The sequence below is a fragment of the Mchenga conophoros genome, linkage group LG4 (genome assembly GCF_057382185.1).
Source record: "Mchenga conophoros isolate Kocher_MC1m ecotype Shallow Benthic linkage group LG4, M_conophoros_male_GT1.1, whole genome shotgun sequence".
NCBI lineage: Eukaryota > Metazoa > Chordata > Actinopteri > Cichliformes > Cichlidae > Mchenga > Mchenga conophoros.
Genome location: NC_140529.1, coordinates 26,646,105 through 26,658,595, shown reverse-complemented (window position 1 = coordinate 26,658,595; position 12,491 = coordinate 26,646,105). Strand labels below are relative to the sequence as shown.

The 12,491-nt window shown below is 40.3% G+C and overlaps 1 protein-coding gene across 9 annotated transcripts in view; it reads left to right on the top strand.

The window, feature by feature from the left end:
* Positions 1–1,719: 1,719 nt before the first annotated feature.
* The window catches only part of bahcc1a (BAH domain and coiled-coil containing 1a), a 64,611-nt gene continuing 53,839 nt past the window's right edge, over positions 1,720–12,491 (top strand). For all 9 annotated transcript variants that reach the window (XM_085271312.1, XM_085271308.1, XM_085271311.1 and 6 more), the window contains exons 1-2: positions 1,720–4,277; positions 7,252–7,575. In XM_085271312.1, coding sequence (XP_085127438.1) covers positions 7,404–7,575 — 172 coding nt within the window. In that variant the 5' untranslated portion in view covers positions 1,720–4,277; positions 7,252–7,403. The remainder of the gene's footprint in view (positions 4,278–7,251; positions 7,576–12,491) is intronic.

Below are 12,491 nucleotides of genomic sequence, written 5' to 3'. Positions count from 1 at the left end.
TGATGGATAAGTGTGTGTCTGCGTGGAGGTTTGTGGATGTACATTCTGTGCATTGGCTGTAGACACCTTCAGTAAGCTTTTGTTTACAATCATAGGTAATATGATGGAAATGAGCGTGTTCTTTTGTTTTTTTTGCAAGAATAACATCTATATTTTTTATTAGTGTGGTAAAACCAGAGTTCTCTCCTTGAAGTGAAGACAGGACCACATAGAGGGCAGTTTTAAATAGAGTCCAGTCCTAGTAGGCTTCTGGTTTTGCCATATGCCACTACAATTCACAGTTATTAGCACTAGCACCTTACAAGCACACAAGTATGCAGATACACACACGGCCCCACACACACACTCATAGGTCATAGGTCATTTGTTGTCAACCATCTCTGTATTATTTCAGGCTACATGCTGTTTAAAGGCTTAACTTGGCCAAAGTAGAAACATGAAAGCGACCCCCAGTAATAAATTCATTCAGGGATGAATCTCATTGTTTTAGGTTAAACTCAATACACTACGATTTTGGAATATGTGTCTAAATTGTAAGAAAATTGGATTAAAATTGCCTAGATGACTTTTAATCTCTGATTCATGTAAAGTTTTCTTTCTTTCTTTTTTTCCCCTTCGCCAAATTTACCTGGTACAGATATTCTCTAAACGTGGAATCCATATAACGCTCAAAATACCCCGGATGTACGGCTGCTTGGAATATTGCTGGGTATTTTATTGTGGAACTAAAATCATATGGACATTTTTCCCCTTTCCCTAATATCCAAGGGCCCTTTATCCGTGTATAGATGTGGGTGGGAGGCTACAGACTGTCAATCATTAATGCTTCATTGATCAAGGACAATCCCCGTCGTAAAAACGGTCTCTCTCTCTCTCTCGCTCTCTTTTTTTTCTGCAGAAATCTCTCACTCCGCATTAATTATCACTATGTCTGTTGTGTGTGGGCGTGCGTGCACACGCGCGTATTAGCGTGTGTGCTCCTGTGTGCAACTAAGCACCCTTTTGAATATTTCGCATTGCACGCACTCACTTGAGAAGGGCTCATGATGAGATGAAATTCCAGCACCTTCTGCTAAAATACAAGTTAGTATTCAAGCAATGTGGCCGAGCGTTTGTGAAATCTCACACAGGGCAGTGCACACAAAACTCGAAAGAAGAAAGAAAGGGGGGGAAATGCATTAGCCAAGTCCATCTTAACGTAGGGCATATTTTGATTTTTAACAATTGAGGGCTGAGGTATACAGGCTCTCTGAAGTGAAGTGACACCAAACCAGCCTGAGATTTTCTTTTTGCTCAAAAATATATAAATTACTCGCTTTTTCTTTTCTTTTTCTTTTTTTGGCTATCCATTTAAAAATAAGATTCTTAGATGGATGTCTAACACACACACGCGCGCACACATAATTTACCATAAACCTTTATTTTTGCCTTGAATAGCTGTCCCTAAATTCCCTTAAGTCTACCTTTTTAAAACCGCACACACACATTAAAAAAAATTCCAATAAATAAAAGAATAATTACAGTTATTAGTCATCATCCATACATTGCCAAATAAGAAAAAAATAAACTAGGGCAGTTCACTTTTTTATTATTCAAAATAAATACCACATTAAAAAATAAATAAATAAAATAAAACACGTCTTCAGTAATATTTCAACCCACATTTGCAGCGAGGCAGGCAGGATCAAGAGTATTTTCAGTAAATCCTTGAGTCAACAAGCTATTGCTGGAATAGTAACAAGGGACATGCAGGACCGTCGTTTAAAAAAAAAAAAGTCAAATATTTTGGCTGCACCACATTCACGATCGTCTCTCCAGCCTCTCCACATATCCATCCGCTATCTCGCCTCGCTCTCGTATTTTACACCCCGATCTGAATTTACCGAAAGCCAGACAAACAGCATGCGACGCGATCATCCGATTAACTCCAAGTAAATTTCCTGCAAACAAATCACGCTGGATTTCCCCCCATTTTTATATCAGCAGCAGCAGCAGGAGCACGTTGACCGGACTACGACAAACCTCATGCAGCCACACTTTAAAGCGCTGAAAGACTCCATGCAGGATTTCTTCTCCATTAAAGCGGACCTCGGCGGGGTGATCCACAACCGGAGCTTTTTTTCTGTTTGTTTGCTTTTTTTTTTTTTTTTTTTTTGGGGGGGGGGGGGGTCTTTTTTTTCTTTTAACCCCCTTTTCCAGCGCCCTCACGTGCAGCCTATAACCCGAATCGTTTCGTGGCTCGTTTCACTTGTTTTCATTACTTTTCATAAAGCCCCGGCATCGCTAGTCGGCATTTACACGAAAACTAACCTCCATTATTTTAAATATCCAACACATAATTTCCCCCTCTCTGCAGTATTCCCTTTGATTCACGCTTGACTCATATGGCTTCAGGGCCAATAGGGGTCCGCCTTTGGGGCGCCTTAAAACCGTTCCTTCTTATCCCCCCTTTCATCATCTAACCTGGGACGCCTTGAAACTGCAGGGCCAGTTATTGCCTTTTTTTCCCTCCCGGACAGCCCAATGCGGACTGGCCAACAGCCAATCAGAGTCTTGTTTACATTCTGTGACTGACAATGCTCTGTCCTCGTGCCAGCCAATCAGAAGCAAGCATACAATAGGGGATTCATTTGTAAACATTTAAAATAATGCAGTAACCAATCCATAGTAATAGCACTGCGTGGATAAAATTGGGGAATATATCTTATCTCCATGATTCCGCATGGAGATAAGATAAATTCGTCTTGCGAGCATTGGTCAGAAATGCTGTAATGGCTGTAAAGAAGGGGAAAAGTAGAAGTACACGTGTTTATATGTATCCCCATGGATGAACGCCTTGAATTGCTAACAACATTTTAAAAGATATGGGCTATTAATCTATAATCTATAAGTAGTCTGCTTGTACTTGGTGTTGCAATGTTTTGTTTTCAAAACTGCATTTGTGAATAAAAACGGTATTATTTTATTGATTATTTAAACACTATATATTCTAGCGATGAAAAGACTGCTCAGATGGTTTGTAGGCAAAGATCCCTTGTTTAGCTTTAAATAAGTAATTAAAAAAACAAAAACAATTTAATTTAACATCTTCAATAGGGGGTGTCAAACATAAGGCCTGAGGATCAGATTTAGCTCTGCAAAGACTCCAATCCGGCTCCCTGTACAGCTTTAGAAAGTTGTGCAAAAATTTGGAACGTTTAACTGTATTTTTATAGGTTTGATTATTGATTAAGACCCCCACCCCCCACTGCCATCCACACTAGACCAAAGTAAAAGGACGTTTTCTATGAATGAAAGAAAGCTTTGTGTTCTAAATGTACAATTACAAGACAGTCTGAGCAATGAACACGTATATCCTTCATTTTCACTGGCCCAGCCCAATTCACATCAAAGTTGGATGTATATGGCCCAAAAAGTAAAATGAGATTGACATACACTCTACAGTGTACTCTTTTTTTTCTTTCTCTCTCTCTCTCTCTTGTTTACACACACACACACACACACACACACACACACACACACACACACACACACACACACACACACACACACGTATATTAAGTGTTTATGCTTTTATGTGGATTATTGCTCATTTGTGGCTTTAGAATTTTGGTAAATGGTTAAAACGACTCTTTTTTTTTATTAGTGTCTCTTCCTTAGAATACTTTGGTGCACTGCTATAAATAATTAAATGCACATGAATGTAATATGTGCCGTTTAATTCTTGATTTTATACTATCATCAAGCCGTTCTCTATCTTAGTTTTATCTGCGATAGATTAAAAGCTGTGCTCGTGGTGCACTGCGCTCTATTGTAGCGATTTGTGCATCCAGTGCTTTTAAATCTGGCGCTTTTCACTCCTTTTATCACTGCCAGTCACCACACTATTGGTCTCTGCTGCCAGCCAATCGGAAACCACCCTGTCCGCGGGCAGGCGGCACGAGCTCATTAACATGCAGGCATCCGACCAATGGAAGGATGTGTTTACCCTGCCCTCGAGACGCGAGGTACGCAGTTGCACCGGGAGAGAAACCGCTGCTCGGAGATCCGAGCCGCAATCCAGCCAGGCCGGAAGCCCCGGTCGCACTGCTTCCATAGAGTGAACCAGCAGGCTACTGCACAGCCTCAGATGGAAATAGTCTACTATAGGATTACACTCTAGCCACATGGTTTATTTCAGATTTTGATTTAAATGGGCGTCGCACTTGGCCTTGCACCTTTCCTCCTTGAATTTTGTGATTTTATAATTTATGGTTATGCAAGGATTTAACATACCAGTAAGTAGTAATTTTATATACCTGATTTTCTTTACTTTTAATAAAACATACCAGGGCCTGTTTCCTCGTTGTAAAATGACAGATGGTGTAGTAAAAATGCAGATTTAAAAAAATGCCAGGCTGTATGTGGCATGCTGTGCATTATAGAGTGCCTTGTTATAATTTCTAAAATAACAAAACAGGATGAGCTGTATCTTCCGAGGAATAAATTGTAATTTTATACCCTACATTTACATTTACATGACATAATCAAGGGCCTATTATTATTATTATTATTATTATTATTATTATTATGCAATGTAATATTATAAAATGACTACTAATTAACGACTTTACAGCTCTTTTTTATTATCAAGAAGCTTAGCTGTATTATATTTTATGTGTTTTTATATTTTAGTTTAATTATTTTTTGATTAATTTTAATTTCAGCTATTTAAATAATAATAATAAAATAAAAAATAATATCGTTTGATTAATAGTTTAGAATACTGTGCTTTACCTCTTGGTGTGTCTATATTATGGCTGCCAGACTTATAAATTCCTAGCGGAAAATTTGCATACAAAGAGAACGGGAGGAATGTCTTCACACACCCCGGCCGATGTGCACTCCTTGCCGGCCAGCTCAGTCGCGGAGGGCCGCTTGTCTCGCAGCACTATCCGACCTATACCGCGTGATTTGATTAACTATCTGCTTTCCTGCCGTCGACTCGATCTTACAATTGTAATTGACATTGGCTTAATCAATTGTATTATGGTGGTCGATCCTTTGATTTTTTTCTCCCGTTATTCGAACGATTGTTTGATGCACGATTTCGCAAATTTTAGGCTAAAATAAAAAACAACAACAACAAATAACCACATGCGATTACACGGCAGCAATTACATGCCCGTGCGTATACTTTCGGAATATTTAGAAAGCTGGTAAATGCTCAGTAGTGTTATTCTTACAGGTCTGTTGGCATACAGGGAAGGCTGAACGTAACAGCATGGCGAGGGGAAGGTAATGGCCGACTGCAAAGCACTTTCTCAGTGTGGAAACAAAGGCAGTCCTCCTGACGGGCGGCCATTCACCTTGGATCGCTTTGCAGCCCAAGAACGCAATCTTCTGCTATCATGAATGCTATAGCAGGGCTTATTTCACGTTTTCGCGTTGAGGATTCACATGCAAGCTCACACATTACCTCAGGAAGGCTCGGTCAATACGATTTTTTTCTTCTTCCCAAGGACCTGCGAATGGAGCGATTTTATTGTTGTTGGTGTGGCATTGGATTGGAGGCTGTAACTGGCAACATGGGGAGATAATGGTGCTGAGAATGAAATAGCTTAAATGATAATATGCCTGCTCTCTATTGGACGTTGTAAAAAAATAGTTTTAATTTAATTACATTTTATTTTAGTTATTACATTTATGAAACAGATATAGATTATTATCTTGGCAATCCATTTGTAAAAGCTATTGATGACCTCAGATGGAGAATCTATAATATAAAATGAATCTTTCACTTATATTTTGGAAATTACTAGAGTTGTTTTTTAATCCCCCCCACCAACAGCCAGTACTGAAGCACAATATAAGCTTTCCCCTTTTGGGAGACCTGTTAAAATTCGTAATATATATTTTTTTTTTTCTCCTTTTTTTTTTTTTTAACAGTAAAATACAGTTTATTTTCATTTTGAGAATGGGCCACTTTCCCATCCAGACTAAATATTTCTATTTTTGTGGCATGGCAGAGGATGTAGCCTGTAATGTATTTACTACTCCATTTGATTACCTGACCTGAAATAGGTCAAGGCAGACGAAGACAGTGAGAGTGCAGTTATTCACGTGCGCACACACATATACTCACGCGCAGACGCGCGCACGTGCACACACTCGCTCACACACACACTCAGGGAGAGAGGGAGAAAGAGAGGGGGGGGGGGGGGGTGAGTCCATGCCTTTCAGGAGCTGATGCATCTCTGTTATAAGGCTGTATTCTAAGTATATTATTATTTATTATTATTACTATTAATATTTTCAATACAATTCTTACGATTTGTGTCGAAACTCTGCGAACTGACAGCTCAGACTTCCTCTTCAAATAGTTTCTTTTATTGTCATATTTATTAAGAACTGGGATTTTTGTAGCTTGAAAATGCTGCATGATATATTCGCGATTTATGCCACTTAATATCGTTATAGAGCAAAACGGTGCCATGCGTAATGAGAGGTGGATGGAGATTACAGAGGCACAAAAAACGCCATGCATCAACCCGAGACAATAGGACGAGCTAGAGAAGGCAGGCAGCGTTGTTCACCTTGAGATAGGCTGAGTAGGCTTCCATCATTTTTAACCCTCCGAAACAGGACGACACGTTTCCTCTCCCTATCAAAACTACAAAGCGGGGGTAGGGGGGATTGTCAGATTGCCGCAGAAATCACAGTTGATCTAAATCATTATATTGCATGTCATTGTGCTTTTAGAGATGGTGACATCTGGTGACTGCTGACATGGATGTTGAATAAAATGTTTAGGCTCGACGTAATCTGAGCATTGTAATGCTTTGCATACAAAAGTGAACATATAGAAACCTAAATGTGTCACCCTGCTCGACGTGTCTGTGAAATCTGAAGTACTCCCCTCCATATTTAGGCCTGTATCCCAGGCTGATCAATAGAGCCGGAGCTGAACCCGGCTCAGTGGGCTTTCGGGCGCCTCGGTGGTCGTTTGTATCTGCCATGTCTTATTTTCTGTAGTCAGTTATAAGTCGTAAGGTTTATTTTTTTATTAGCAATATTTTAAATATATATCCTTAGTGTGACAGGAAGGATATTTGAGCAGAAATAAATGAAGCGGTACTAATGATGTGTTTTCTCCCATTTATTTTATAGTACTAGACTGCAGTAATGTTTTGCATCGTGTTAGGCTTATCTTAAATGACCTTTCCATTTTTTCCATTTACTGAACATGTCTCTGAATTTCTCCACTGACAGAAAAGATGATCGGGGGCTACGTTTTTGGCTGGAGAAGCCTGCGATCGACTGAATGCAACACATAGATACGAGGGAAAGGATTATTATATGGGTTGCATTTGATTTTCCTGACCTGCCCTATCCGGATTTCGGATTACTAAACATTCTTCGGAATGGAAGGACGGGATTTCGCTGCTCCGGCGCACCTCCTTTCTGAGCGGGGCGCCTTGGTGCACCGAGCCGCCTCTCGGATCGCTCCCTCGGGCCACAGCTCTGTGCAGCATGCCGGCCACTTCCCGCCGGGGAAATACTACCCCTCACACATACCAATGGCTCCCCACTCAGGTTAGTCAAACGTATAATGTGTGTGTGTCTCCCACACAGCAATACTGTTTTTCTTTTTTCTTTTTTTCCTCATTTTGTTGTGCCATAAAGCCAGCTGTGCATTTATCAGCCCGAATACAAGACGGTGTCGGGCATGTATATGGAGTCGTACCAAGCTGATTATTTTTGCACAAAAGAGAATAATAGAGGGGGGTTTTCTGTTATAAATTATGGGCTGCTCAGGTGTGACTGTTTACAGGAATCCGCTATGCAAATATCAGCTAATAAATCAAGAGAGATTTGATTTACACAAGGCCTTAAACCAGGAATTGTGATTAAGCTGAATCAACATTTATCTTAAAGGTAATGACGACATCTTTGTTAAACAAATAGTCACTTGATAAGATGGGTAAATGCCATGTGTTTAAGAGCTGTTTTAGTTTGCACGTAGGAAGCTGGACAGAGCACAACGACACTGATTTCCTGCTGGCTCGCGAGCTGAATTTAAAATGAGATTTTGTCACTTCACGTTAAATTGTAAAGTGTCACAATGATGCCATCGCTTAACCAAAACCCTTGGCCATACCCAGAGCCATAAGCACGGAATGGATGGATGGATGGATGGATGAGCAGGTCTGCATGGGTTATGGCGTATGAAGGTTATAGGAAGGAAAGCAATACTAATCCTCCTTCTATATTGGGCTTTGAAGTGTCGGGGTGCAAATGTGTTCACAGTGAATGCATCAGGTTTAGCAAGTGACTTGGGTTTCATGTGAACCCAAATGTGAATGTTTTACAAACGGAAGTATGCACATTTGTGTCTGCACAGAAGAGTCCAAAATTTACAACCCTGCAGAATTAACTCCAACAGCTCATATGTTTGTTTTTTTTTTGTTTTTTTTTAAAGGACAATAAAAGAAAATGATGCACAGTCCCTCCACCCCACAAAACCTTGAAAGTGCTCCTCTTTACACATTTACTTGATTTGTGGTCACTTTTTGTGCCCACATTCAGTTTTTTTTTAAATTCTCTTCACACATTATTCTGGATTTAATTAAATATATAATGGCAAGAATTCAGTTCAGACAGGAAAAAAAGGATAATATAATTATATTGCACATCTGTTTTAATGGACTGGATCACAAAATGCGTGTTGGCCCTTTTTAGTTTGTCCACCCATGTAAAACAAAAGAGATTTAAATAAGATAAGTCAAAACAGAGGCGTATTGATTGCATCAAACAGCTCCACTTTTGAAAGAATCTTCTTTGAAAATATGTAAATGCAACCCCTAAAAACACATGTTTATGATGCAGCTGAGCAGTCTTGGGTTACTGGCAAGCAAAAAGGCATATTTAAATATTTAAACCCTTTAAAGTTATTTTATATGCCCAAGCCGCTAAAAGTGTAACAACCCGCTCAGTGTCGGTGGTGAAAATTCAGCATGCATGTCATCCCTGATGATAAAAAAAATCTGAATTGTTATTTTATATACTTGTTTGTTTATTTATGTTTGGGATTTTTTAAATAAAGTGTTCTGCTACAGCAGGGCAGGGTTGTAGTAAGTTAACCAGATCCTAACCAAATTCTGCATTCATTTGCAAAAATCCTACTAAACATGAGGCATAATTAGTCATTCAGGAGAATTCATGGGTGCCGTTCACAATTCATCTCTCATCATTCATGTGTGCTTTTGGCAGTAGTGACACACACACACACACACACACACACACACACACACACACACACACACACACACACACAGTGCCTGCATCCATATGTCTTTCATTTTTATTTTTTTATTTTCTTACCATTCATTCTTACAGATGTTTTGCTTGAGAGCACGAAGGCTCAGTGCTGGCTACAGAGCACAGGTGCACCCCTCCACCGCCTGCCCCCCAACCATATTTGGTGTACCTTTCGTAGTATTGTGCTACACACACGAAGGCCTAACCTTCCAAATGTCATCACTGTTCAATGAGCAACACAGGTGGTTTATTGTTCTCCTCAGTCTTGTCAGTAGCGCATGGGCGTGACAGCGGCGCGATCTAATATCCTCGTGATCTGCAAAATGATTTTATTCTTTACATTTCAAGTGTTTGATTGAATTAACATAAAAATAATTTGACATAATTTCCAAATCTTCTCTAGCCTCCACTAGGATGACTTTGTTATTGTGCTCTGCTGACATCCAGCATTTGATTCATTGTTTCAATAATATTTGTAAATGTCAGGCATGCCATGATGCAGATATGTGGATGAGACATGAAGCATAATTTATATATATATATATATATATATATATATATATATATATATAATAGCAGCTTGTAAAAATATTGGATTATTTCTGTCAAGACCGCATGTTGCATTTTTTTAGACATTTAAAAAAAAAAGAAATATTTGGTGGCAGAACTAGCTTTTAATACCAGCACATGGATAGAAAGTTCATTAAAACACAATTTAAATGTAAACTCGTGTTGTAAAAGGAAAAAGAAAAAAAATTTGTACTTATTCTGAATTCTTTTTTTAGAAAGAACAACATTACTTTGCAATTTAATTGCTTTCATATAGATTTTTTTTCCAGTTTCCCCAAAACATTAAATCAAATCTTACTATGTAAGATTGGTTAAATGCTTGTAGGGTGTCGAACCAAACTGGTTCCAGTTTGTTCATCTTGACAGGGCAGGTCATTAGTGTCCCTTCAAGTGTCCTGTATGCTGGCAACATTAGCACAACTGAGCGTGTTGTTTGCGGAGTGTGTTCAGTTTCTCTTCACTTTACCCCTGGGGACTAACTTGCACACTGGTTCACATGAATACTTTACAAAGAGCATGAATATTTCAGGGTTGATGTAAAAAATGCATTCAAAGGCGGGTTTCTGATGTGGCTCCTTGAAAGGGTTCCTCTGACGTTGCGGAGGTATTTATTGCGAGCGCTCCCTTCACCCATTGCTGCTAAAAAAGAGCGATGGCAGTTGCAGCATTCTCCTCTGGCATTGTTCCTAACAGGCTTTTGGAATTTTGAATTTTTTTTCTGGGAAAAAATTCCTTTGTTTTTGGGGGGGGTTTTCGGCATGCCACATTCACACTTCTACCCTCTTGTCCACTGAACCATGTTACTTAGAGCCAGTAGAGACTCTGTCAGTTTGCATTTGCCTCTGTCCATCTTCACCTACTACAAGCCAGTCATTTGTAATGCATGTCAGGTGGTCGATTTATAGTTTACACTTGCACTGTGTTCTGGGAATCTGACATTGGAGCAACTTCTCTCTGCCTGTACTTGCTGATACAGTTCGACACAGACCTGTAAACTCCTCTAATGCGATTTAATTTGGCCAGTTCATTTACAAGGACTTTGAAATAGTAATTTTATCTTCTTCTGGCTCCAATGCAGAGTTGGAGACGGTCCTCGCTTGGCTGTGAGGCCAAGATTCAGATGTTGGATAGTGTCAGAGCAGGAGACACAGTGGAGCTGTCTTTACTGCTGGCATTTATGGCTGTGGGCTCATCTTTCAGCCATATTGTTCTGATCAGTGTGCTCTGACTGAGGTGTGGCTGTGTGAAAGCAGCGGGGGGTTCACAGCCTGTCCATGGCTGAGCTCTGCTCTAAACATCCCATGTAATCAAAGGTCATATTTATGCCATCTCACTTAGTCTCCTCTTCCTTTGCATCTGCCCGGCCTCCCTTTCCATAGGCTGTCCTCTGTCTCTTTTTCCCTTCCATTTTTCAGTCTCCTTTCTTTCCAGCAGGAAGACTCTTGTGTCTGGGAAGTAGTGGTCTTCCTGCCACTTCTGTTTTAGCCACCCTCCCTTGCCCCTGGGCCATTGTTGTAGACCACAGATTTGTGTGTGTTTTACAGCTGCTGTTAAAGATAAAAAACAGCCCCTTCCACCCCCTTTATTGTTTTCTGGTAGGATGTCCCTGTCATTCCCTTGGTTTTTATGTCCTAGTTGAATATCTGAGCAGCGCCCCCCCCTTCAAAGGTTAGCCATGCTGTCTGGCTTCTCCCATTTTTTTTCCAAAGGAGAATAAATAACTTTACTGGGACTTTTATTGAACGTCTCATTGCTGGACTGTCCCATGGGTCTGTGGATGCTGGGAAGAGGCTTCAAACACAAACACAGGTGTTTGGTGGAGTTAGCAAGGGGCTGGTTACAACCAGGGTCTTTAAAACAATAAACTTCAGCGAGTGAATGAAGGTTGTTTGTGGGAAAAGAGGTTTCTTCTTCTTGGCCTTGTAGTTCTAGTGTTTTGAACACTCACCGGGTTTGTACCCAGCTCCTGTTTGCCTTTGCCCACTCCCCTTCCTTGTTGACCCCAGACAAGAGCAGCGGCTGGAGTGTGTTTCATGGCCAGTGTAATTATTTAGCAGCACAGCTTCCAGCCTCACTCATCCTGCCACTAGTCTTTTCTCTGGAACTCTAAACCTTTTGGGCTATAGTGACATCTGAGCGAACATACATTTTGAATATAGTGAGCATTGTATTAAAAGGCTACTTGTACACAGGGGCAACTATAGTTGATGTGCAGTGACAGAGCATGGGTCTTAAGCCAAGTTCTATTTGGCTTTACGCTACGGCTCTGCAAAACAGAGTGAGAACCATGGCCTGTTGTTGGGCTCGTTTGTGGATTGTTGTGATATAACACAGTTCAGACATGCTGTCAGTGGAGTCCCCCTGAATAGTGGAGGCGTTGCTTGGCATCCTACACCTGGCTGAAATAGCACCTTGCCCTGTGCAGCTGCCATCTGTCACCTTCCCCTGACACTGCGGCCCCCCCTGGAAATCCAACTGACTGGCAAGGGCAGTCAACTGTCTGTGAAAGGGTAAGCCCCTTACATATTTGCAAATACCTTTGCTTGCAAGAGTAACAAGACTTTAGGTGTATCTGTATCATTAAAAAGAATTTTTTTTACTAATGATTTAAGTGATCATGA